The sequence below is a fragment of the Pan paniscus genome, chromosome 2 (genome assembly GCF_029289425.2).
Source record: "Pan paniscus chromosome 2, NHGRI_mPanPan1-v2.0_pri, whole genome shotgun sequence".
NCBI classification, from domain to species: domain Eukaryota; kingdom Metazoa; phylum Chordata; class Mammalia; order Primates; family Hominidae; genus Pan; species Pan paniscus.
In genome coordinates this window covers 111,382,177-111,410,107 of record NC_085926.1, presented here as the reverse complement: position 1 = coordinate 111,410,107, position 27,931 = coordinate 111,382,177, and the positions used below count along the sequence as shown (strand labels likewise).

The 27,931-nt window shown below is 37.6% G+C and overlaps 1 protein-coding gene across 7 annotated transcripts in view; it reads left to right on the top strand.

Moving 5' to 3' along the window:
* CFAP44 (cilia and flagella associated protein 44) overlaps positions 1–27,931 on the top strand; it is a 155,304-nt gene that overhangs the window by 31,207 nt on the left and 96,166 nt on the right. For 5 of the 7 annotated variants that reach the window (XR_010111448.1, XM_063602499.1, XM_003825105.6 and 2 more), the window contains 9 exons: positions 4,318–4,534; positions 6,595–6,709; positions 9,628–9,792; positions 11,905–12,060; positions 12,357–12,404; positions 13,000–13,099; positions 13,643–13,737; positions 16,906–17,115; positions 17,773–17,883. Coding sequence is in view for 6 of the 7 variants with exons in the window: in XM_063602499.1 (XP_063458569.1) it covers positions 4,318–4,534; positions 6,595–6,709; positions 9,628–9,792; positions 11,905–12,060; positions 12,357–12,404; positions 13,000–13,099; positions 13,643–13,737; positions 16,906–17,115; positions 17,773–17,883 (1,217 nt within the window). In the remaining variant the exon portion in view is untranslated. The remainder of the gene's footprint in view (positions 1–4,317; positions 4,535–6,594; positions 6,710–9,627; positions 9,793–11,904; positions 12,061–12,356; positions 12,405–12,999; positions 13,100–13,642; positions 13,738–16,905; positions 17,116–17,772; positions 17,884–27,931) is intronic. The other 2 variants (XM_063602503.1, XM_063602500.1) reach the window with 1 other exon arrangement.

Below are 27,931 nucleotides of genomic sequence, written 5' to 3'. Positions count from 1 at the left end.
GCAACGGGGATTTCCTATTCAGTAAATGGTGCTGGGAAAAGTGGCTAGTCAAATGCAGGAAACTGAGACTGGACCTCTTCCTTACACCTTATACAAAAATTAACTCAAGATGGATTAAAGACTTAAATGTAAAACCCAAAACCATAAAAACCCTAGAAGAAAACCTAGGCAATACCATTCAGGACATAGGCATGGGCAAAGACTTCATGACAAAAAAGCCAAAAGCAATTGCAACTAAAGCCAAAATTGACAAAAGAGAGTTAATTAAACTAAAGAGCTTCTGCACAGCAAAATAAACTATCATTAGAGTGAACAGGCAACCTACAGAGAGGGAGAAAATTTTTGCAATCTACCCATCTGACAAAGGTCTAATATCCAGAATTTACAAGGAACTTAAACATGTTTACAAGAAAAAAAAAATTCCATCAAAAAGTGGGCAAAGGATATGAACAGATACTTCTCAAAAGAATACATTTATGCAGCCAACAAGCATATGAAAAAAAGCTCAACATCACTGATCATCAGAGAAATGCAAATCAAAACTACAATGAGATACCATCTCATGCCAGTCAGAATGGCAGTTATTAAAAAGTCAGGAAACAATAGATGCTGGCGAGGCTCTGGAGAAATAGGAATGCTTTTACACTTTTGGTGGGAATGTAAATTAATTCAACCATTGTTGAAGACAGTATGGCGATTCCTCAAGGATCTACAACCAGAAATGCCATTTGACCCAGCAATACCATTACTGGTTATATACCCAAAGGAATATAAATCATTCTGCTGTAAAGAGACATGCACACGTATGTTTATTACAACACTATTTACAATAGCAAAGACGTGGAACCAACCCAAGTGCCCATCAATGATAGACTGGATGAAGAAAATGTGGTACATATACATCATGGAATACTATGCAGCCATAAAAAGGAATGAGATCATGTCCTCTGCAGGGACATGGATGAAGCTGGAAGCCATCATCCTCAGCAAACTAACACAGGAACAGAAAACCAAATGCTGTGTGTTCTCACTCATAAATGGGAGTTGAAGATTGAGAACACATGGACACAGAGAGGGGAACAACACACACCAGGGCCTGTTGGGGGGTGGGGGTGAGGGGAAGGAACTTAGAGGACAGGTCAATAGGTGCAGCAAACCACCATGGCACACATATACCTATGTAACAAACTTGCACGTTCTGCACATGTATCTTTTTTTTTTTAGAAGAAATAAAAGAGATATATTTAATGGAATTGTCATGGAAAAGGGGTCCCGATCCAGACCCCAAGAGAGGGTTCTTAGAACTTGTGCAAGAAAGAATTTGAGGTGAATCCATAGAGTAAAATGAAAACAAGTTTATTAAGCTGAGACGATGGGGTTTTCTAATATACAACCATGTCATCTGCAAACAGGGACAATTTGAGTTCCTCTTTTCCTAATTGAATTCCTTTTATTTCTTTCTCTTGCCTGATTGCCCGGCCAGAACTTCCAACACTATGTTGAATAGGAGTGGTGAGAGAGGGCATCCCTGTCTTGTGCCAGTTTTCAAAGGGAATGCTTCCAGTTTTTGCCCATTCAATATGATATTGGCTGTGGGTTTGTCATGAATAGCTTAAGCTGATAAGCAACTTCAGCAAAGTCTCAGGATACAAAATCAGTGTGCAAAAATCACAAGCATTCTTATACACCAATAACAGACAAACAGCCAAATCATGAGTGAACTCCCATTCACAATTGCTTCAAAGAGAATAAAATACCTAGGAATCCAACTTACAAGGGATGTGAAGGACCTCTTCAAGGAGGACTACCAACTACTGCTCAATGAATTAAAAGAGGACACAAACAAATGGAAGAACATTCCATGCTCTTGGATAGGAAGAATCAATATCATGAACATGGCCATACTGCCCAAGGTAATTTATAGATTCAATGCCATCCCCATCAAGCTACCAATGACTTTCTTCATAGAATTGGAAAAAACTACCTTAAAGTTCATATGGAACCAAAAGGCCACATTGCCAAGACAATCCTAAGCCAAAAGAACAAAGCTGGAGGTATCACGCTACCTAACTTCAAACTACACTACAAGGCTACAGTAACCAAAACAGCATGGTACTGGTACTAAAACAGATATATAGGCCAATGGAGCAGAACAGAGCCCTCAGAAATAATACCACACATCTACAACCATCTGATCTTTGACAAACCTGACAAAAACAAGAAATGGGGAAATGATTCCCTATTTAATAAATGGTGCTGGGAAAACTGGCTAGCCATATGTAGAAAGCTGAAACTGGATCCCTTCCTTACACCTTATACAAAAATTAATTCAAGATGGATTAAAGACTTAATTGTTAGACCTAAAACCATAAAAACCCTAGAAGAGAACCTAGGCAACACCATTCAGGAAATAGGCATGGGCAAGGACTTCATGTGTAAAACACCAAAAGCAATGGCAACAAAAGCCAAAATTGACAAATGGGATCTAATTAAACTGAAGAGCTTCTGCACAGCAAAAGAAACTACCATCAGAGCGAACAGGCAACTTACAGAATGGGAGAAAATTTTTGCAATCTACTCATCTGACAAAGGGCTAATATCCAGAATCTCCAAAGAACTCAAACAAATTTACAAGAAAAAAACAACCCCATCAAAAAGTGGGTGAAGGGTATGAACAGACACTTCTCAAAAGAAGACATTTATGTAGCCAACAGACACAATGAAAAAATGCTCATCATCACTGGCCATCAGAGAAATGCAAATCAAAACCACAATGAGATACCATCTCACACCAGTTAGAATGGTGATCATTAAAAAGTCAGGAAACAACAGATGCTGGAGAGGATGTGGAGAAATAGGAATGCTTTTACACTACTGGTGGGAGTGTGAATTAGTTCAACCATTGTGGAAGACAGTGTGGTGATTCCTCAAGGATCTAGAACTAGAAATACCATTTGACCCAGCCATCCCATTACTGGGTATATACCCAAAGGATTATAAATCATGCTACTATAAAGACACATGCACATGTATGTTCATTGTGGCACTATTCACAATAGCGAAGACCTGGAGCCAACCCAAATGTCCATCAATGATAGACGGGATTAAGAAAATGTGGCACATATAACCATGGAATACTATGCAGCCATAAAAAAGGATGAGTTCATGTCCTTTGTAGGGACATGGGTGAAGCTGGAAACCATCATTCTGAGCAAACTATTGCAAGGACAAAAAACCAAACACTGCATGTTCTCACTCATAGGTGGGAATTGAACAATGAGAACACTTGGACACAGGAAGGGGAACATCACACACCGGGGCCTGTCGTGGGGTGGGGAGAGGGGGTAGGGATAGCATTAGGAGATATACCTAATGTAAATGATGAGTTAATGGGTGAAGCACACCAACATGACACATGTATACATATGTAACAAACCTGCACGTTGTGCACATGTACCCTAGAACTTAAAGTATAATAAAAAAAAAAGAAAACAAGTTTATTAAGAAAGTAAAGGAATAAAAGAATGGCTACTCCATAGGCAGAGCAGTGGCTTGGGCTGCTTGGCTGAGAATACTCATAGTTATTCTTGATTATATGCTAAACAAGGAGTCGATTATTCATGAGGTTTCCGGACAGGAAAGGGGTGGGCAATTCCTGGAACTTAGGGTTCCTCCCTTTTTAGGCCATATAAGGTAACTTACTGATGTGGCCATGGTATTTATAAACTGTCATGGTGCTGGTGGGAGTATCCTTAACATATTAATGCATTATAATTAGCATATAATGAGTAGTGAGGACGACCAGAGGTCGCTTTCATCACCATCTTGATTCTGGTGGGTTTTGGCCAGCATATTTACCACATCCTGTTTTATCAGTTGGGTCTTTTGACCTGTATCTTGTGCCAACCACCTATCTCATCTTGTGAGTTAGAAAGCCCAACCTCCTGGGAATGCAGCCCAGTAGGTCTCAGCCTCATTTTACCCAGCTCCTATTCCAGATGGAGTCACTCTGGTTTTAATGTTTCTGACACTGCTATCTAATATGCGTTTGTGTTTCTCCCCAAGTCATAAAATGGAATATGTTCTCAAAGTGTTTTTCTCATGCAATATGTGATTAAGACTTCTTTACCCTCCCCTTTCATATCACATAATTCATTCTAAAGCCAAAGATGGTGAATGTTTTTGGAATTGTTCCTTTAGGGTATTCTTGGCATTCTTACATCACCATGGGCTGACTCCCTCTCTTTTTTTTACAATATGTTTTTGAAAATGAAATAAATGTGTCCTTATTTATTAGGCTTCCATTTATCCTTCCAGATGGGACTGAGAAGGGATATGCTTATGTGGACTTTAACTACAGCGGTAACTTGCTGGCCTCTGTTGGTAGCAACCCTGACTACACACTGACTATCTGGAACTGGAAAGAAGAACAACCCATACTAAGGACAAAAGCTTTTTCTCAGGAAGTTTTTAAGGTTACTTTCAATCCTGATAATGAAGAGCAGCTTACTACATCGGGATCAGGCCACATCAAGTAGGTCGGGTAACCAATAGAGGTGCCAGTAGATATCACAGGAGTATTTTTCTAAGAGGATCTAAGAGCTGGAGACATTTTTTTTTTTTTTTTTTTTGCTGTTTTGGTTAACATTAGAATTATTTAAAAATATGTTATTTTAAAAGCTAACTAGTAATGCACCTTTTCTAATTAGATATGTGGGATTTTATTTCTGCAAACAGCATAGATAAAATAAGGGCTTTTTTTTTTTTTTTTTGAAATGGAGTTTCGCTTTTGTTGCCCAGGCTGGAGTGCAATGGCATGATCTCAGCTCACTGCAACCTCCGCCTCCTGGGTTCAAGCGATTCTCCTGCCTCAGCCTCCTGAGTAGCTGGGACTACAGGCGCCCACCACAACGCTTGGCTAATTTTGTATTTTTAGTAGAGTTGGGTTTCTCCGTGTTGGTCAGGCTGGTCTCGAACTCCCGACCTCATGTGATCCACCCGCCTCAGCCTCCCAAAGTGCTGGGATTGCAGGCGTAAGCCACTGTGCCCAGCCAAATAAGGATTTTTAAATATAGCCTGCTGCCTTCTTATAGGCTCCACCTCCTAAAAGAGTTTATGTAGTGTCTTAATAACTAACATTGGGATGGTATTTCCAAATTCATACTGAGCTTTCACATCCACTACTGAATTTCTTTTTTGTAGCAACTCAGTCTTCATCTGTAAAACAAGAATTATCACATTATCATTCCTGACAAGGAACACTCAATACGAAACAGTGGCAGAACCTACTCTTGATCTTAGGTCTTGCTCCAAACTCCATGCTCTTTTCATTATATCACACCCTCGTGTATTTCCGGGATGGAATGATCTTGTCTTTCTCTCTCTTTCTTCCACTTTGTCTCATGCATTTGCGTAACAATCTTCTACCACCCCAGAGCTTCCCATAACTTGATTATCAGTGTCTCTTTAAGAGAAAGACATTTTTATCCATCCTGACTTCCTCTTGTCTCAATTTAAATCTGGTCTTTTTGTTATTCATTTATTAGAAATATAGACTAATTGAGCAGATTTTTAATTGTAATCTTTGGGGAATTGTCAAATAACCTTCTGCTAGCTATATGTGAAAATTTTCCAATTTCTTATATTTTCTGATTATTTAGTAAAATCTGTATTTTCTATGCCCCATATCTTTGGGGAAAAGGCAGACATTGAACAGTTAATTTCATGTGTGAAGTGCTATGAAGGAACCCAGAGTATATGGAAGCATATCATCAGGGGACCTACCATTCGTTTGGAGAGGATGTTGGCTATCTAGGCTTTTAGCTTTGTATCATTGGCTTGTTGATACTCTCCATTATCTATTTTATATCTACTTGGATAGGTCTTCTTTTTCTACATGGTCTTCATCATCCTGTCCATTTGTTTAGACTATTAATAAGAAAATGTTAGTAATAACATTTATTGATTGCTTTGATATGATAGGCACTGTTCTAAGAATTTTTCAACAATTCTAAGGTAGATGTTACTAATTTTCTCATTTTATACCTGAGAAAATGAAGGCACAGGGTGATCTAGAAAAGTGCTCAAAGTCACACAGCTAGTAAATTAGAATTCTTTGGAAAACTTTTATGTCTTCTAAAACAATACTGTCTAATAGAACTTTCTGACAGACTGGGAATGTTCTATGCTGCCTAATACAATAGCTGCCAGCCACATGTAGTTACTGAGCACTTGAAATTGGCTAGTGTGACTGAAACACTAAAATGTTGATTTTATTTAATGTTAATTACTTTAAATCTAAATTTAAATAGTCACACATAGCTGGAGGGTACTGCATGAGGTAGCACAGCCCTAAAATATAAGATGCATGAAAGCAGGAAATTTTATTTTTCGCCTGTTTTGATCATTGCGGAATTCACATTGCCTACAACCTTGCCGGACAGGTAGTAGATACTTAATAAATCTTAATCAGATAAATGAATGAATGAATGAAATAATATATGCAACTATGAAATATGTAAATGTTTGGGTCATATTAAAATAAAAATCAATAAAATATCTTTGAGGTACATTCAGTCTCTTTCTTGTTTGTAGGTTCTGGGAAATGGCTTTTACATTCACAGGTCTCAAGCTGCAGGGATCACTAGGTCGATTTGGCAAAACAATCACTACTGATATAGAAGGCTACATGGAGCTCCCAGATGGGAAGGTGAGTACAGCTACTATTCTACAATATTAAAATTGTGTTTTCAAGTACATATATGAAAGCACACATATATGAAAATTCTAACAAGCTCTGCCAATAACAGATATTATCATTGTAAATGTAATGAACATTTAATTTTACTTCTTCAATTATCAATTGTAATTAAAATATTTCCCTGAAATTGTCATAATCCATACTTACCTACCATTTTCTATTTTCTTTTTACTAAATATGGTACACACATATAAAGTATGTGAGCATTTTCATATATTAACATAATGACATATTTGTTACTTTTTTTTTTTTTTTTGAGACAGGGTCTCGCTCTGTTGCCCAGGCTGGAGTGCAGTGGCGCGATCTCCACTCACTGCAAGCTCTGCCTCCCGGGTTCACGCCATTCTCCTGCCTCCGCCTCCCGAGTAGCTGGGACTACAGGCGCCTGCCACCATGCCTGGCTAATTTTTTGTATTTTTAGTAGAGACGGGGTTTCACCGTGTTAGCCAGGATGGTCTTGATCTCCTGACCTCATGATCCGCCCACCTCGGCCTCCCAAATATTTGTTACTTTCAATTATGTCACATAGTTGCAGTATTTATGTTACTTACTTTTCCCCATTTTGTCTTGCTATCATGATCCAAGAAGACTTATTGGGTCAAAGGTTATATACAACCATGTGGCATTTATTTTTATTGTCAGATTATTACTCAGAAAGAGCAAACCACTTTATAGAGGCATCTGCAACACTGCAACTGTAATCTGTTAATTTATGCTTTAATATTGTTAGTTTCTTTCCTTTCTTTCTCTTATAAAATTTATAGGCATATTGCCTGAAACAATGGTTAATTAGGATTAGTTCTCTATCATTATTTTACATAGCTTCCTATTAGAATGAGTTATACATTATTATTTGTGATAATCTCAGTTGTAAGTAAATGCCAGCACACAAATATTACTCTAAGGAACCAAGTGGTCTAGTCATCTACCTGACTGAATATTCTCAATTCAAAAGCATGGTATATAGGAGGAAGTAAAAAGCCTTGGATGCTGGCGAAACTATATGTCTAAATCCATGAGATGATCTTAAATCATCCCAGCTTCAAATTCTCAATACTGTAAGAATTAAGCTAAGATAAAGATCAATAGAATCCTTGTTAAAAACCTGGTATGAGATATATTTTTTAAAGGGTTGGTAGAATTTGTATAGATATAGGGAAGAAATAAGCCATTTTAAATGATAGAGCAACTGAAGGAAATGTTTAGCATTAGAAATAAATATCAAATTTTTAGAGGGCAGATTGGAATTAACCATTTATGTTGGCAAAAAGTGGAGAATTTCAGTTGAGAAGTATGACTTGGTCCTAGTGTACAAGGAGTTTAATAGGTAGGCAGAACTACTCTACATGGGAAGAGTAGACTTGCAAATGAAAGAAGTAGTAAACAAATTTGGCCATAAAATGCCAGGTTGATTAGAAGGGAAATCTGGAGTCAAGGAAATAAGCTAGAACAGAAGCTGTTGCTGTCATCTAAAAAGAGATGATCAAGGGCCTAGACTTCTCAGAACAAATGGAAAAGGGAAGCTAGATATGAGTCACATTTCAGAAAGGAATGCTTTGTAGGTTTTTGTCATCACTGCTGGCTTTCATCACTGGACAGAAGAAAATAAGTCTAAAGACTCTACCATAAATGGCTGAGGCTTAAGAACAGAATCAGTAAAGTCGGTAGGGTTGTTAAAAAATAGGTAGACCCAAGAGATAAAAGACTGAATAAAATCATCAGTTTCTCTAGATAAGGGGGAAATGGAAATGTAGACCTCTAGAGCATGCAGGTAAAAATTAGAATAGAGTTTCCCAAAGTACATTTTTATGGAACATCAGTCTGTACAGAAGCTCCATAAAAATAAGACTTTTTAAGTCAAATTCCTTTGTATCTAAAAATTCCTCTTGGTGATTCCCAGCAAATACTTCTCTATTAAAAGTTCCCAGGGGTCCTAGAGAAAATAAAGTTGTTTGACTTTGTTTATCTTAGCAACAGCCTTCTGAGGCTGTGCAGTCAGAATAGGAGGTTTTGAGCCACCTTGCTTGGATTAGAATGCTGACTGGGTAGTTTTGGGCAAGTTACTTAACTGTTTTGTGCTTCAATGTTCTCCTCTGTAAAATGGGGATAATAATAGTCAGGGCTATCATTGGCCCATATGGTTCCTTTGCGGGAGTCAGAAAAAGCTGTTTGTTCTAGGAGAATGAGGTAACCAACATGCACAAGTGTACATGGTATCCCTGATAAATGTACCTAGTTCATATGGTTTTTTGCATTAAATAACTTAACATATATAAAGTACTGAACCAGTGCTTGGTACAGAGTCAGTACTCAATAAATATTACTTTATTTGTGACACTTGTTAAATATCTTAACAACTAATATTTGGTGGCATGCACTTGGGAAAATGCCAGATTAAACAGACTAATTTGAGAAAAGTTTTAGATGATTATCCTTGTTTGAAATTGGATACTATTATGCTATAATCTACTTAATTCAGTACTGGCCTTACAAGTTATCTAACATCTAAAATTTGATAGTATTACATTTAAAAAGTAGACTCTCATTTAATTCCACTCCTGTCTTTTGTCCTAAGAGATGTACCAAGAAGTCTATTGTATACATACATGAACAATTACCAACAACATACAGCCTAATCAAAAAGATGTAAAACTGATCATATTGCTGGAAGGAAATACATCAAAATGTTATTGGTAGTTGTGTCTGCGGTAGTAGGTCTTCATTTCTGTATTTTTTTATTTTTCCATTTAAAAATTTTATAATCAATAAAGATAACCTTAAAAAATAATTTTCACCTACTATTTGAGGCATAAATATGTACACTTACCTGTTTTAATGCACATTTCTTTTTTCCACATACCTGCCAGGTGCTCTCAGGGTCAGAATGGGGCAACATGCTGCTTTGGGAAGGTGGTCTGATCAAAGTGGAGCTCTGTCGAGGGACAAGCAAGTCATGTCACAATGGTCCCATTAACCAGATAATGCTGTATGAGGGTGAAGTTATCACTGTTGGGTCAGATGGATATGTTAGGGTAAGTTTTCTTGATACTTGGATGGTAGCACCCACGTTTAAGACTTGTAGCTCACCCAAAGGGTTTTATTTCTCATAAAGGTTATTTTGTGAAGGAGATCAGTAGTCATTTACTCCCAAGGCCAACTCACTTTAAATAATGCTTCTCTTGTGGTAAATATTTGCATTCTTGTCAAAATTAATTTACTGCATTTTACCACTGAAACTTTTTGAGAGGGCCTCTTGTTATTTTGATTCTGTTGAAATAATAGCTTCAGAAGATGAAAACTCATGTTAGCACAAGATGAACAGTAGACCCACATATCCTTCCAAAAGGCTCCATATGAATGGGCCATTTTGTAGGAACAAAGGTGCTGAACATTTGTTAGTTATTTTTTACTGAGGTTACCACTTAGAAATACACCCAGAGGTGAACTGATGGAGTTTGCCTATGGATGCTACATTCTTCTTGCTCCTTATGCTAGGGAACTCACTTGCTTTCTCTTGGGGACACTCTCTTGCCCAAAGCCTGGGCTAAGCTGGTACATTGCTCCAGCATCTAAGTCCCCTTGATTGCTATTGTCACACTTCTTCCACCCACTCTGTGTAGCACTTTCTGTTAATGAGTATCGTGCTGTGGCTGGTCAACCTGTAGCCTTGTGATTTGCCTTGTAGTCCTCTTGGTAGATATTTTCAGTGGGGCCTTTCATAAGAAAGTGGCAGTGTTCTATTGACATTCTTTAAGAAATGTTATCAAAAGTAAGATTCTTTTTTTTTTTCTTTTTTAAGAGTCTGGTCACTCTGTTGCCACCGATTGAGCTTACTGTGTTTAATATTGTTTAACCCATATCTCCCACAGTGGGTCCTCTTACCACTGGCTTTTTGAGCCCCAGTGTATGTTTTTACATTTACAATATTAAATTTAATCTTGTTAGATTTCACACATTTCTCTGAGAATCTTTTGTGTCCTTTATTTTGTCATATGATATATTTGCTATCTTTCCAAGCTATACGTTACCCCAAAATGTCTAAATACCAAGTGGGAGAAAACCTCAGGAGAAAAGAAGTTAAATATTTCACAGAGGATCCCTTCATGGACACCAGTATTTCCTAAGCTTGCTTCTCTTTTCAGAGTCTGTCCTTGTCTTTTCAGTCCTTCACACAGTAAATCTTTACCTCCTACCCTTTAGAAAAAACCTAGCCCAACTCCCAGGGGTTAGTCTGATCCTAGTTTGATCCTTAACCCTAACCCTGACCCTCAGATATTTCCCTCTTCCCCCAACCAGGCTAATCTATGGGACAGTCTTCCCAGAGTTCCTTTCTCAAAGTCTCAGTTATTCAGTCTAGGATCACATGGCAGGGTATGTTGCCAGAACTGTCCAGAATGAGCTTTGGCCCCTCACAGGGGAGGTCCTGCTGAGCCTCCCTGCCACCGTGAGGTAAAACTGTGCTCCTTCACTCTTCCTATAGTATTCTAGACTCCTCTCCCAATGAACAACAATCTACACTTCACTGTCTCACTGTCAGATAGTAACATTTACTGTCTCACTTACTGAGACATGTTTGGTGGTATGCACTTGGGGAAATGCCAGATTTTCCCAATGAGATAGTAAAGTGTGAAATATTAATATTCAGGAAGAGAAACATTTTCTAATGGAGACTTTATCTACATCTATATTCTTTGCTTCTAATGAGATAGTGCTTGAGTCATTAAGCAAGAAGGTATATTTCCCCCTTCCAGGGGCCTACTGGTATGTAGAAAACAGGGTTCATTATAATGTCTTGCTGAACAACTGAACCATATACTCCTATGGCCACTTTATGTAAAAAGAGACCTAATAGAAACCTTGAAATAAAATTTGTTTTGGATAAATTAGAATTCTTATGCAAGGCTGTACTTTCTCACTAATCTTTATAAATATAAAGGAAACTATAATAGCTTATCATACCTCAGTTCAGAGTAAAATTTCAGGGGTCAGGTTTTGGCTGGTGTTCTTATCACACCTGTTCATTGTTACTTTTCATGAAAGAAAAAGAAATGACTTTTGAAAAAAAAATCAGGGTTTTTCTGGCTTAGAAAATAAATGTTCAGAAACTACTGATCGATTAAAGTATTTTCTTTTCATTTTACAAGATATGGGATTTTGAGACAATAGACACTGCTGATGTAATAGATGAGACTGGATTGTTGGAGATTGAGCCTATTAATGAACTTCAAGTAGACAAGAATGTGAATCTCTTCTCTATGATAAAAATGAATGAAACTGGAAATAACTTTTGGTTGGCTCAGGTGTGTTGCATTCTTGTCTCTTGGCTCTTTAACATTACATGGACCAAAAATTAAAGTAGTAGTATGATTGATTTGGCTACAAGTCCATTTGACTGTAAGTGTTATGAGATTGCTTATTGTGTGGCTTTAGTCTAAAATATAGAAGTTGTTTTTATTAAATTTCAATTATACTTTAAAATATATGTGAGCTTTTGATATTATTGCTTGTCCTTACTTTAATAAATCATAGAAAGAACATTTTAAAAATTTGATGAAAGTTTAAAATGATAAAACAAAATACTATTTAATTTTTTTAGGATGCCAATGGAGCCATATGGAAGCTTGACCTTAGTTTTTCAAATATTGTAAGTTGCCTATTATTCTTATTTTCTCCTAACTTTCATAGTAAAAACTTTTGTTATTTGTCTTTAAAGTATGCTTTATCTTTCTCCATATTTCGTCATGGTCCTCATAAAAAACTTGCCTAACATGTGCTACTCTTGAGAATTCTCTCTCTCGTTATGATTTTACATAAAAAAGAATCTATCTCATAACACAATTTACCAGAAAAGTGGCAATGTCAATACCTAACATTATATAGTACTTTATAGTTTTTATAAATATATAGAATTTTCATGTATTTTATCTCATGTGATCCTCATCACTACCCTATTTAGTAGGCAAGCAGCTGTTACCATCTCATTTTACAGATGAAGAAATGGAAACTGGCATTTGAGGTGACTTGCGCAAAATCACACAGCCATTAAGGACAAAGCCCAGGACTCTATCTGGTTCTCCTAATTCTGAACCAGTGTTCTTTCTAACTTTTTAGGCTTTTTCTTATTTCTATCCAAATAAAATCACATGTGTTATATTTTTATCTTTGCATTTTTTTAAACTTGATCTTAATTCTTTGTTACTCCGTCTTTGAGATCTAGTAAGCTGTCTATCTATTCTCAGACCCAGGACCCAGAATGCCTCTTCTCCTTCCATTCTGGAGCTATTGAAGCCGTGGCTGTTTCTCCTCTCACTTATCTCATGGCCACAACTGCCTTGGACTGTAAGTAGGAACTCTTAATAAAAATATGTCTGGCCTTGTTTTGTTTTATTTGCAATAAAATTTTTATATGTGTTTGACTTAAGAGCATTTGGGGATTTTCCCAAAAGGGGAGCCTCTTGAATGCAAGCGAGTTGAGCTGTGGAGAGGAGAGGCCACAAAACACAGCAGCCATGGTTATTGTGAGAGATTAAAAGAAGGACAAAATCTGTAAATTGCTCATGAAAATGCTGCTCGTTTTGATATTGTCCACATTTGTGTTTTTTCTATTCTTTCCGTCTCCTTTCTTCCTTCGTAACTTATGGCAAATCTATATGGACTATGCAAGGTGAAATTGACCCAGCAGTCAATCATCTGTTTTCTTCTTTATTATTCATGTTTATGAATTACCTGTTTGAGGTTGTACATGAAATTTTTTACAAAAGAAAGTTATTGACTGGTTTAGTTAAGAAATTTCTTGTTATAATATTCAACATGTAAAAAGTGAGCCAAGACTTAAAAAAATTATGTATATAATTTTTTTCTTTTAAAACTGTCTTTCTATAGGCTCTGTTCGAATCTATGATTTTGCTAGCAAAACTCCTTTGGCCCAGATGAAATTCAAACAAGGAGGTACTGCCCTTGTTTGGGTACCCCGAATGGTAAGTTTGTTGTTATAATGAACTACCAGAATCTATTGGTAAATATGGTATATCAATGCTATTTCCTGAAAATATAGATATTTGCTGACTCAAAATTTTAAGGAATAATAAAAGTTTTAAGTTAGTTTATTTTAGTCAGAATGTAATAGAAATCTTTACCATGATTGTTGTTATGGGTTTGGTCTTGTTTTTAGTGAAATTTTTTGCCACCTGTAGATTTGTAACAGTTTCATGTTGCAAAGCAATTTCCCAACAGAACTTTGTGTATCAGAGTCCATCTGACTCTGATTCCATTCATTCTATTAATATTTACAGAGTGCCGACAATGTGCCAGGCCTTGTTTTAGATTCTGGGAATATAGCAGTGAATAAAAAGACAAAAAATACTTGCCCCTCATGGTCCTTACGCTTTAGTGGGAGGGAGGCAGAGGCAGATAGTAGTCAAAATAAGTAAGTTAAGTACATGTTATGTTAGATAATTATAAGAACTATAGAAAAAAATTAGGCTGAGATAGGGAGTTGTTCCATTTATCAATTGCTGTATAATAAACTATCTCAAAATGTAGTGGCATAAAATAATCATTTTATTTTGCTCATGTAGTCTTTGTGTTGGGATTCGGGTGACAGCAGAGATGGATTGTCTCTGCTTCAGAGTGTCTGGGAACTCAGCTGGGAAGACATGAATGGCTAGGCCTGGAATAATCCAAAGGCTTCTTGATCACAAGGCTGTCACCTGGGTTGGATGACTTGAAGGCTAGGCTAAGCTGGGACTGCCAACTGGAGTGTTTATACCTAATACCCTCTCCATGTGGCTTAGGTTTCATCAGAACATGGCAGCCTCAGGACAGTCACACACTTTTTACATGGTAGCTCAGGGCTCCAAGATCTAGTGTTCCAACTGTAAAGGCAGAAGCTGATGGCCTTTTATGGCCCATTCCCCAGAAGTCAAAATATCACTTCTACCATACTTGATTGGGTGAAGCAGTCACACAGTCACAAGCCCCATACAGAATCAAGAGGAGGGAACTTAAACCCCATCTGTCCATGGGAGGCCCATCAAAGATTTGCAGCCATATTTTTAAAATGCCATGGAAGTATTTGGGGAAATATTTAATCTTTACTATTTTGGGTTGAAATTAAAGAGAAAATATTCCAGGCTAAAAGTAAATTTGGATATAATTGGAATTAGGGGGAATTTCATGATGGGATCAAGATCAGAAAGAGAACTTAGTCCAGGGAAGAGAGCCATCTTCATGATGAGGCTAGAGTAAGTAGAAATGACAGAGCATTTGGATTGGCAGACCTAGCTCACTCACTATCCTAATCTAGTTACACTCTTAACTGAAGTCTTAAAACTACAATCCAGGTAATTGAATTGTTTATTCAGATGATCGTGTAATGTTCACAGCATGTTTCCTTTTTTAGGCTTATATTCGAGTAATGATCATATGGATTTTAAGCTACAATTAAAATGTCCCTTCTCCATACCCCCTTACCTTTCTGGAAGGCTACACATCAGTTTTTATGACTCAGCTCAGGTCAGACATCATCTCTGCATAGCCCTCCATGAATCTACCTTCAAGTAGAGTTAGGGCCTCCTTCCTCTGTGATTTTCTTCCCCTTAGTGCTTGTGTGTATATCTCTTACAGCATTTATCAGAGCATACTAAGATTATGTGCTTTATTGTCTTCCCACTAGACTGTTTTTCATGGTGACAACCATGCCTTATTCTTCTTTGCATCTCCAGTGCCTCTATAGTTACTGGTACATTTAGACACTTAGTAAATTTTTATTGGATAAACAACATTCAACTGAAGTTGAATGGTGTACAGCTTTTTTATTCCCTAAATTCTCATAACTGATGGTCACTGAGCTCTACAGGATGCCCAGGCTCTTCCAAGACAGTAGATTTGGTACATTCCAACATTGGTAGGTTTACATGTCTAGCTGAGACTTTTCCTCTAAGCTGCAGGCTATGATATCTTTATTTTAAAATCTCAAGGGGACCTCGAACTCCATGTTTCCAAAACGAAGTCCATGATCTTCTGCACATCCCCAATCATCCCTCTCTCTAAATCAACAATAGCAACTACAAACCACACACACACCTGGCTCCCTTCCAGTGTTTTCTGTCACAGTTAGTGCCATTATCAGTCATCCTTGACTCCTCCCTCTGCTTCATTCCCCATATCCAGTAATACCAAGTAGGGCCATTACACCTCTTCCTAAAATATGTTCATATCCCTCATCTTCACTACATTACCTCAGACCAATAGTTCCCCTGAAGTGTAGAAGCCATCTTAAAGGATCTTTCAAAAGTTCTCCCAGCATCCTATCCAAACCACCTCATATCTATTTTCCATACTGCAGCTAGGATGTCATTTTAAAAAGAGCAAATCTGACCATGTCACTACCACTTCCCCCTGGAACCCAACTAAAAACACTTTGATGGCTTTCCACTGCTCTGGGATGAAGGCTTTTCTTATTGTGACATGGAAGCCATTTTATGATCTGCTGCCTGCCTCTCTTCCTCTCCAGCCTCCTGAGGAAACATTGTTCTCTTACTCTAGTCAGACTATAACTTTTTCTTGAGTTCTGTTATTTCCTGCCACAGGACTTCTGCACAAGTTAAATTCTCTCTTAGGAGTGCTTGTGCCACCTTCCTGTACCTAGCTAATTCCTGAGCATCCTTTTGTTATCAGCTCCACCATCTCTTTCTTAGGGAAGCCATAAGTCGAGGTCAGCCTTCTTTGTTACATGCTCTCAGAGAATACATTTCTTTCTTTTAGCACTTATTTCAGTTCACAATTTCACACTCATTTATGTGATTAATGTCTGCACCTTTCACTAGACCAAAACTCTGTGAAACCAAGCACTGAGTCGGTTTATATTCACCACTGAGTTGCTGATGATAGGTGCTTAGCATGTGGTAGGCAGACACTCTGCTGTTTGTTTATTCAGTGTTTGAATTAACGTTGTTTATCCTTCCTGTGGTCATTGGTTATAAGGAACTATGCTGGAATGGATAGAGGTTACCAGAAAGTGGTATAAGGAATTGCCAATGGGCAGCCAATATTAAATTACCTGAGTCTAAATAAAATATCTGTTATATAGTACAACTTTCTCAATTTAACTAATTTCAGGTCCCTTATCTTTAATTTTCTCCAAGGTAAACTTCACTGGAGCACAAATTATTGTAGGATTTGAAGATGGAGTTGTTCGAATTCTTGAACTTTATGATCCAAAAGGGCTCACGATTTTTGCGGGACGGAAGAAAATTTTGGATGCTGATATTCAATTGAAACAGGTTTTCAAACCCCATACTGCTTGTGTCACTGCTTTAGCTTATGAACGTGATGGGGAAATTTTAGCCACAGGGGTAAGCAGTACATTTCCTTTCTTTTCTTGTTGAAATTTTATAGTTAAATTGCCTTATAAGTCTTCCTACTTCATCATGTCTTATTTACTGAAATTCATTTTCTATCAATATATTCACATTTTGCTTTCTTTGTAGTCATATTCTTTCAGCATAGTCTGTGAATAACCCTCTTTTTAATCAGAAGAGAGCTGGAGCATGTGAATAACACTTAAAAATATTCTTACAAATTGAATTCTAATGCTTATTTTAGGTGAATTGAAAATTTCAACTGGGGACCATGCTAGTTGTATTATTTATAATCAGTATTTTATTCAGCATAGTTATGTTCTTATATAGAATTGCCATAAATGAAGAGAATAACTGTGTAAATTCTTTATGCACTAATAGGTGAGCATATTCATGGTATAATTTTTTTGTGTGAATTTCTGAAAGTATGGTGATCATATTTTCAGAACCACATACTGAAACACATGGTTTTCCAAATGTTCTAATGGGGAAAATTGAGCAAGTTTTAGAAATAAGAATTCTCCTAGAATAATCTGGGATATATGACCATTGTAGATAGAGATAGCATTATGTTATTAAATGCTTTTTTGTGATCTATAGACTAGATTTCATAGTAATACGTATTTTGTCGGTGTGTCTCTTTTTCCTTAGAGTAAAGATCAAACTGTTTTCTTCTTTGAAGTGGAAAGGGATTATAAGCCAATTGGTTATATTAATACTCCTGGACCTGTGTGCCAGTTAATGTGGTCTCCCATGTCTCATGTAAGTCATTATTATTTGTCTTCCTGTTTGAATCTCAATTACTACATAGTGAAACTATCTTGTAGATAGAAAATAGCAGGTGGAATTTTTAGCCCACTCCTGGTTCCTGCAGTGAGGGTCAGGGATGCGGCAACAGAAAGCTCAGGTGGCTGCTGCTGGGGTTGGCCCGTAGAGCATCACTCAGGAGCCTTGCTCTCTCCTCACTGCCTCCTTTCTCTTCCATGGGCTTATTAGTTGACCATGATCTTCTCTCAAAAACCAGGGTTATATCAGGCTTTGCTCCAACGGGACTTTTGGCCACAGGCACGGCATGTCAAAATGCTTTCACCTGGATCAGTCAGTCTCTCTAACAATCAGAAGCTGAATTCTAAGGTCTGAATGTACTTTTCCTCATCTTTATCTCTTTACTTCTCCTCTGCCCTCAATCCACATCTATTTTCTCTTCTATCCTTTTATTTCTTCTTTCTTAGCAATTGGTAATTCGGTATTGATTACTAATCTCTTTTAATGTCTCCAGTTTTACTAAATGTGAGCATATGAGAATTCAGTCATCTAAATATTGATTGACTGTCTAAACCAAGTGCTGTGCCAGGTGCCAAGATGATAATACTGATGAATTGCATAGAAGTGCCATCAGGATTATTGGAGTAACGTTGGTAATCCACTTTAAGCTTTTCTAAATAAAAGGGCCATAAAATATATTAGTATTATCTACAAAATGCTTTTTGAAGTTAGTCAACAAATACTCATTGTTTCTATATTTTCTAGGCACTGTGGTGGATTAAATAAGCAGTACAAAGTAGTCTCTCAAGGAGAAAAAACTATACATTTAAAAAGTTAAATATACCTTATCATTGAATAATAAGGTTTCACAAAGGAATTGGTGACTAAAATATCAATGGTGTAGACCAAGCTTGTCCATCCCATAGCCTGTGGGCTGCATGCATGTGGGCTTTGAATGAGGCGCAACACAAATTCGTAAACTTTCTTAAAACTTTATGAGATATTTTGCAATTTTTTTTTTTAGCTCGTCAGCTGTTGTTAGTGTTAGTGTATTTTATGTGTGGGCCAAGACAATTCTTCTTTTTGCAGTGTGGCCCAGGGAAGCAAAAAGATTGGACACCCCTGGTATAGAGAATGTGTGTTGTGAATTTAGAGCAGGGAACTATCAAGAAAGGAAGAAGTTAAAATTAAGTTATTATTTTGTATTATTGTACCTTGATTTTGAGAAATTGGTAGGATATGACCAAATGAATAAGAGATAGGTACAGATGGTTCAGGTGAGGGGAGTGATAGCTGCAAAGGAAGCTCTGTGAGAAAGCATGAATGTTTATATCACAACATATAATATTATGTGCATCCTTCATTCACTTCCCTAGATACAAAGTTAAAAAGATCAACCAACATTTGGCAGGGGTTGGGGTGGTGAGTGGGAGGGGAGTAGGTGTGACATTAAAGAAGTAGCTTGAAGGAGACCTTTGTGGTGATGGTATAGTTTTGTGTCTTAATTGTCATGATGCTTACATAAATCTATACATATGAAAAATGCTGTAGAGCTGTACACACATTCTATACTAATGTCAATGTCCTGGGTGGTTGTGTATAGTTGCATAACATGTAACCAGTGGTAGAAACTGAGTGAAGGGTATGTGATACCTCTCTTTACTATCTTTTCAACTTCCTGTAAATCTATACTTATTTCAAAATAAGTTTAAAAAAATTAAAAATAATTTTTAGTTTATTTGTATGGCTATAAAGGAATACTTGAGGCTGGGCAATTTGGCTCATGGCTTTGCAGGCTATACGAGAAGCATGGTGCCAGCATCTTCTTCTGGTGAGGGCCTCACGGGCTTGTAGTCATGTCAGAAGGTGAAAAGGAGTTAACCTGTATAGAGATCATGTGGTGAGAGAGGAAGCAAGAGGGAGAGTGGGGAGATCAGGCGCAGTGGCTCACGCCTGTAATCCCAGCACTTTGGGAGGCCAAGGCAAGTAAATCACTTGAGTGCAGCAGTTGAGACAAGCTTGGGCAACATAGTGAAACCCTGTCTCTACAAAAAATACAAAAATTAGCCAGGTATGGTGGTGCATGCCTCTAGTCCCAGCTACTTGGGAGGTTGAGGTGGGAGGATCGCTTGAGGCTGCAGTGTGCCAAGATCGTGCCACTGCACTCCATCCAGCTTGGGTGTCAAGAGTGAGACCCTATCACAAACAAACAAACAAAAGAGGGAGTGGGGAGGTGCCAGGCTCTTTTTAATAACCAGCTCTCCTGGGAATGAATAGAACAAGAACCCACCCCCTTCCCCACCTAGGGAAATCATCAATCTATTCATGAGGCATCCACCCGCAAGACCCAAACACCTCCCATTAGGCCCCATGTCTAACATTAGAGATCAAATTTCAACATGAGATTTGGAGGGGACAAACATCCTGTAACGTACAAGACCAAATCACTCAGCATAATTTAAAAGTCATTTTGGGCAGTGCTGCTTGCTAGCACTTGTATTTCTAATGTCATTTGCAAATTACTAAAGTAAAAAGTAAATTACTGTATGTAACTGACCTGCTACAGACTTTAATTGTCCGAATTACAATAGGTCTTAGCCCTTACCAGCTGAATTATCAGATCTCATATCTGAGCATAACGTATTAAGCTTCTGCCTGATGGCTTTGGGTGGTTCTGGTGAGGGTGCGTCCCATGTACACGCAGAGCCATTCTGTCTGCCATGGCTACTACCATGTTCACTTTGGCAGCAGTGTGGAGAAGATACAAGGGAGCCAGGTCAGGGGCAGGTGGATCTATTGGGCAGCTGTGATGTGACTAGAGCGTGAAAGACTGTGCAGACAAGAGATATTTAGAAGAGAGAATTGACAGAACTTGGTGATCTTTTATTTTTGTGAAGACAATTTTGAGGTATCTAAATGGAGTTCATTATAGTTTCTCTAAGACATGTTCTTCCTCCCGTATTATTCTTGGACTTCATTTTCCCTGTCACTAAAGCCAGAATCTTGAGAGTTATTCTGGTCTTTATTATTATTATTTGTAATTTTTGTGGATACATGGTAGATATATGTATTTATGGGGTACATGAGATATTTTGATAAGGCATATAATGCATAATAATCATATGAGGGTAAATGGGATATCCATCACCTCAAGCATTTATCCTTTGTGTTACAAACAATCCACTCATACTCTTTTAGTTATTTTGACATGTGCAATAAATTATTATTGACTATACTCTCCCAGTTGTGCTAATAAATACCATATCTTATTCATTCTATGTGTTTTTTCTTACTCATATACCATCCCCAATTTGCACCCCACCCCCCACCACACCCACCACCTTTCTAAGCCGCTGGTAACCATCATTCTACTCGCCATCTCTATGAGTTCAGTTGTTTTCATTGTTAGCTCACAAGTAAGGGAGACCATGTGATGTTTGTCTTTCTGTACCTGGCTTTTTTCACTTAACTTAATAACCTCCAGTTCCATCCAGGTTGTTGCAAATCATAGGATTTCATTCTTTTTTATGGCTGAAGAGTACACATTGTGTATATGTACTACATTTTCTTTATCCATTCATCTGTTGAGGGATACTTAGGTTGCTTTCAAATCTTGGCTATTGTGAATAGTGATGCAATAAACATGGGAGTACAGATGTACTGATTTCCTTCAATATACTGATTTCCTTTCTTTTGGGTATATACCTAGCAGTGGGATTGCTGGATCATATGTTAGCTCCATTTTTAGTTTTTTTGAGGAACCCCAAACTGTTCTCCATAGTGGTTGTACTAATTTACATTCCTACCAACAGTATAATTTACTCCACATTCTTGCCAGCATTTGGCATTGCCTGTCTTTTGGAAAAAAGCCATTTTAACAGGAATGAGATGATATATCATAGTTTTTATTTGCATTTCTCTGATGATTAGTGATGTTGAGCACCTTTTCATATACCTGTTTGCCATTCTCATGCCTTCTTTTCAGAAATGTCTCTTCAGAACTTTTCCCAATTTTAAAATTGGATTAGTAGATTTTTTTCCCCCATAGAGTTGTTTGGGCTCCTTATATATTCTGGTTATTAATTCCTTGTCAGATGGATAATTTGCAAATATTTTCTCTCATTCTGTGAGAGAAATATTCTTCACTTTATTTAGAGAATTTAATTCACTTTATGAAGAGAATTAAAAGAAATTCTCTTCACTTTATTGATGGCTTCCTTTGCTGCGCAGAAGGTTTTTAAGTTGATGTGATTCCATTTGTCCATTTTCGCTTTGGTTGCCTGTGCTTGTGGGGTGTTATTCAAGAAATCTTTGCCCAGTCAAATGTCCTGGAGAGTTTCCCCAATGTTTTCTTTTAATTGTTTCATAGTTTTGAGGTCTTAAGTTTAAGTCTTTAATCCATTTTGATTTGATTTTTGTATATAGCAAGAGATAGGGGTCATTTTATTCTTCTGCATATGGATATCCAGTTTTTCCAGAACTGTTTATTAAAGAGACTGCTCTTTGTGCAATGTATGTTCTTGGCATCTTTGTCAAAAATGAGCTCATCGTAGATGTATGGATTTGTTTCTGCATTCTGTATTCTTTCTATTGGTCTGTGTTTCTGTTTTTATGTCAGTACCATGCTGTTTTGGTTCCTGTATCTCTGTAGTATAACTTGAAGTCAGCTAATGTGATTTCTCCAGCTTTGTTCTTTCTGCTCAGCATAGCTTTGTCTATTCTGAGTCTTTTGTGATTCTGTATAAATTTTAGGATTTTTTTTCTATGTGTATGAAGAATGTGATTGCTATTTTGATAGGGATTGCATTGAATTTGTAGATTGCTTTAGATACTATGGACATTTTAACAATATTGATGCTTCCAATCTATGAATATGGAATATCTTTCCTTTTTTGTGTCCTCTTCAATTTCTTTCATCCATATTTTATAGTTGTCATTGTAGAAATCTTTCACTTCTTTGGTTAAGTTAATCTCTATGTATTTTATTTTATTTGTAGCTATTATAAGTGTGATTACTTTTTTGATTTCTTTTTCAGATTGTTTGCTGTTGGTGTATAGAAATGCTATTGATTTTTGTGTGTTGATTTTGTATCCTGCAACTTTACCGAATTTGTTTACCAGTTCTAATAGTTTTTTGGTGGCGTCTTTAGATTTTACCAAATATAAGATCATATAATCTGCAAACAAGGATAATTTGACTTCTTTCTTTCTAGTTTGGATGCCCTTTATTTCTTTCTTATCTGATTGCTCTATCTAGAACTTCCTGTACTATGTTGAATAACAGCAGTAACAGTGGGCATCTTTGTTGTGTTTCAGATCTTAGAGGAAAGGCTTTCTGTATTTCTTCATTCAGTATGATACTAGCTATAGGTCTGTCATATATGGGTTTTATTGTGTTGAGGTATATTCCTTCTCTATCCAGTCTTTTGAGAATTTTTATCATGATGGGATGTTGAATTTTATCAAGTGCATTTTCAGCATCAATTGAAATGATGGTGTGATTTTTGTCCTTCATTCTGTTGATATGATGTACCACATTGATTGATTTGCATATGTTGAACCATCCTTGCATCCCTGGGATAATTCCCACTTGGCCATGATGAATGATCTTTTTAATGTGTTGTTGAATTCAGTTTGCTAGTATTTTGTTGAGGTTTTGCATCAATATTCATCTGTGATAGTGGCCTATAGTTTTCTTTTTATGATGTGCCTTTGTCTGGCTTTGGTATTAGGGTAGTACTGGTCTTGTTGAATGAGTTTGGAAGTATTCCCTCCTCCTCATTTTTCATAATAGTTTGAGCACGATTGGTATTCTTAAATGTTTGGTAGAATTCAACAGTGAAGCCATTGGGTCCCAGGCTTTTCTTTGCTAGGAGAATTTTTTTATTATGGCTTTGATCTCATTACTCATAATTGGTCTGTTCACGTTTTGAATTTCTTCATGGTTCAGTCTTGGTAGGTTGTATGTGTCTAGGAATTTTACTATTTCTTCAAGGTTTTAAAATTTACTTGCATAAAGTTGCTCATAGTAGCCTCTACTGATCCTTTGAATTTCTGTGGTATCAGTTGTAATGTCTCCTTTTTCATCTTTGATTTCATATATTTTAGGCTTCTCTCTCTTTTTTTGTTAGTCTGGCTAAAGGTTTGTCAATTTATCTTTTGAAAAAAACAACTTTTTAATTTGTCGATCTTTTGTTTTCTTTCAATTTCATTTAATTTTGTTCTGATCTTTTTCATTTATTTTCTTCTACTAATTTTGGGTTTGGTTTGCACTTGCTTTTTTAGTTCTTTAAGATATGTCATTAGTTATTTGAGGTTTTTCTATCTTTTTTGATGTAGTTGCTTATAGCTATAAACTTTTCTCTTAGTACTGCTTTCACCGTATACCATAGGTTTTGGTATGTTGTGTTTCTACTGTCATTTGTTTCAAGACATTTTTAAATTTTCTTCTTAATTTCTTCATTGACCCACTGGTCATTCAGGAACATATTGTTTAATTCCTGTGAGTTCATGTAGTCTCCAAAATTCCTTTTTATTGATTTCTAATTTTATTCCATTGTGGTCAGAGAAGATACTAGATATAATTTCAATTTTTGGAATGTTTTAAGACTTGTTTTGTGGACTAACATATGGTCTGTTCTTAAGAATTATCCATATGCTGAGGAGAATAATGTGTATTCTGCAGCCATTGGATAAAAAGTTCTATAAATATCTATTAGGTCAATTTGGTCTATAGTGCAGATTAAGTCCAATGTTTCCTTGTTCATTTTCTGCCTGGATGATCTGTCCAGTGTTGACAGTTGGGTGTTAGAGTCTCCAGCTATTGTTGTATTGGGGTTGATCTCTTTCTTTAGCTCTAATAATATTTGGCTTATATATCTGAGTTCTCCAGCATTGGATGCATATATATTTACAATTGTTATATCCTTTTACTGAATTGACCCCTTTATCATTATATAATGACCTTCTATGTCTTAAAATCTATTTTTGTCTGATGTAAGTGTAATTATTTCTACTCTATTTTGATTTCTGTTTGCATGGAACATCTTTCTGTTCCTTTACTTTCAGTCTATATGTGTCTTTATAGATGAGGTGTGTTTCTTGTAGGCAACAGATCACTGAGTCTTGTTTTTTAAATCCATTCAGCCATCTCATTTCTTTTGTTTAGAGAGTTTAGTCCATTTACTTTCAATGCTATTGTCGATAAGTAAGGACTTACTTTTGCCATTTTGTTATTTGTTTTCTGGTTGATTTGTGGTCTTCTCTTTCTTCTCTCCTTCCTTCTTATCTACGTTTTAGTGATGGTGATTTTCTCTGGTGGTATGTTTTAAATTTCTTGTGTATCCATTGTATGTTTTTTTCATTGAAGTTACTATCAGGATTGCAAATAATATCTTATAACCTGTTATTTTAACTGATGACAACTTAACACTGATTTTATAAACAAACTAATAAGCAAGTCCCCACAACTGGGACTGTGCTGGGTCAGTCCTGAAGCCAGAATAGCACTGGGTCTTGCCCAAGGCCTGTGGTAACCACTCCCTGGCTACTGCCTATGTTTGCTCAAGTCCCTAGGTCTCTACAATCAGCAGGTGGTGAAGCCAGCCAGGCTTGTATTCCCTTCAGGGTGGTGAGATCGTCAGGCAGGTTCTGGGATGCTGTCTGGGAGTCAGGGCCTGGAGTCAGAAACCTTAGGAATTTGCCTGGTGTTCTTTCTATTCTACTGTGGCTGAACTGGCACTCCAACTATGAAATGCAGTCCTTCCCATTCTTCCCTCCCTTTTCCACAAGCAGAGAAGTCTCTTTCCAAGGTTGCCACTACCCCAGACCTGTGGCAAGTACTCCTTGGCTATTGCTGATTCTCACTCAAGGCCCAAGGGCTCTTCAGTCAGCTTGTGGTGAATGCTGCCAGTCCTGAGTCTTTCCCTTCAGGACAGTGGGCTTTCCTCTGGCCCAGGACCAGAAATGGTGTCCAAGAGCTAAGGCTTGAAATTGGGAGCCCCAGGTGCCCACTTAGTGCTCTATTCCACTGTGCCCAAGCTGGTACCTAAACTGCAAGACAAAATACCCTTGACTCTTCCCTCTCCTTACTTCTCAAGCAGAAGGAGTCCTTCCTCATAGCCACCACAGTTGGGAATGTGCTGGGTCATACTTAAAACCAGCTTGTCCCAGAGTCTCATCCAAGGCCCACAGTGTGTACTACCTGGCCCTCACTGTTGATTATTCGGGGCCCAAGCGCTCTTTAGTCAGCAGGTGATGAATCCTGCCAGGATTGAGTCCTTCTCTTCAAGGAGATGGGTTCCCTGCTGTCCCAGGGTGTGTCTGGAGATATCATCTGGGACCTAGGGCCTGGAATAGGGGCCTCACAACTCTTCCTGGTGCCCTACCTACTGTGGCTTAGCTGGTATCCAAGTTGCAAGACCAAGTCCTCTTTATTTTTCCCCCTCCTCTCCTTAAGCAGATGGGAGAATTATCTCCCAGAGCTGCGAGCTGTGCTGCCTGGGGTTGGGCAAGAGGTGGCACAGACACTCTCTTGGCCACCCAGGCTGGTGTCTCACTATATTGCATGCCCTCCAAAATCCACTGGCTCTGAGCCCAGTACAGCACCAGGACTTGTCTAGGAATTGCAGTCCTTATGGCCTAGACTGCCTTTCAAGTTTATTTAGGATCGCAGAGCACTTTAGGCTATGGTGGTGAGGCTTACCAGAACTCAGGTTCTGACTACTGGGCTGAACCATTCCCATCTGACTCAGGCTGGTCTAAATACTCTGTCTGTGGGCACTGGCTGAGTTCTGCCCAAAGCTGCTTTCTGTTGTGACAGGCAGCACTGTGTTCTGATGCAGTCTCACAGTTATTGCTCTGTCCTTCCCCCAAGTACCCAGATTATCTCTTCATGCCACAAGCCACCAGAGTGGTGTCAGCAATTCAAGACTGTCTTTCCTACCCTCTGCAGTGCCTCTTTCAGTGATATAAAGTTAAAACCAAGTATTGTCATCACTCACCTGATTTTTGATTCTTAGCAAGGTGTTTTTGTGTGTGTGTAGATAGTTGTTAAATTTGGTGTTCCTGTGGGGAGGTCAATTGGTGGAGGCTTCTAATCAGCCATCTTGCTCTGCCTCCTCCCTATTCTAGTCTTGTCCCCGCCTCTAACCACCTTGCCCTTCAGTAGTTCAGGAAGACTTACTGATTGTACAACCTAGGCATCTCTTCCTCTGTATCTTCTTTGTTCTTCACTGTTTCATGTAATATGCTTTTGAACTTGATCTTCTTTGCCTTAAATGACAAAACACAAAAGAAGACAGCAATAGACAAAAGACAGACAAAAGACCTACAGACTAATAGGAAATAATGAACAAGCCAACAATAGTAAATCCTTCCCTTTCAATAATTATTTTAAATGTATATGGATTAAACTCCACAATCTAAAGACATAGAGAAGCTGAATGAATAAAAAAATAAGACCCAACTTGGTTGAAAGTGAAGAGATGAAAAAAGACATTCCATGCAAATGGTAACCAAACATGAGCAGGGATTGCTCTATTTATATCTGACAAAATAGACTTTACATAAAAAACTATCATAAGATACAAAGAATAACATCTTATAATAATAAAAGATAAGTCCACCAGAAAGATATAACAATTATGAATATATATACATCCCACCTCAGAGCACCTAAATATATAAAGCAAACATTGAGAAAGATGAAGGGAGAAATAGACAGAAATACAATGATAGCAGATTTCAGTATCCCACTTCTAATAATGGATAAAACATATAGATCGAAGATCAATAAAGAAACAGAGGCAGGGCGCAGTGCCTCATGCCTATAATCTCAGCACTCTGGGAGGCTGAGGCAGGCAGATCACCTAAGGTCAGGAGTTTGAGACAAGCCTGGTCAACATGGTGAAACCCTGTCTCTACCAAAAAAAATATACAAAAATTAGCTTTATGGTGGCATGCCTATAGTCCCAGCTACTGGGGAGGCTGAGGTGGGAGAATCGCTTGAACCCGGGAGGTGGAGGTTTCAGTGAGCTGAGGTCAC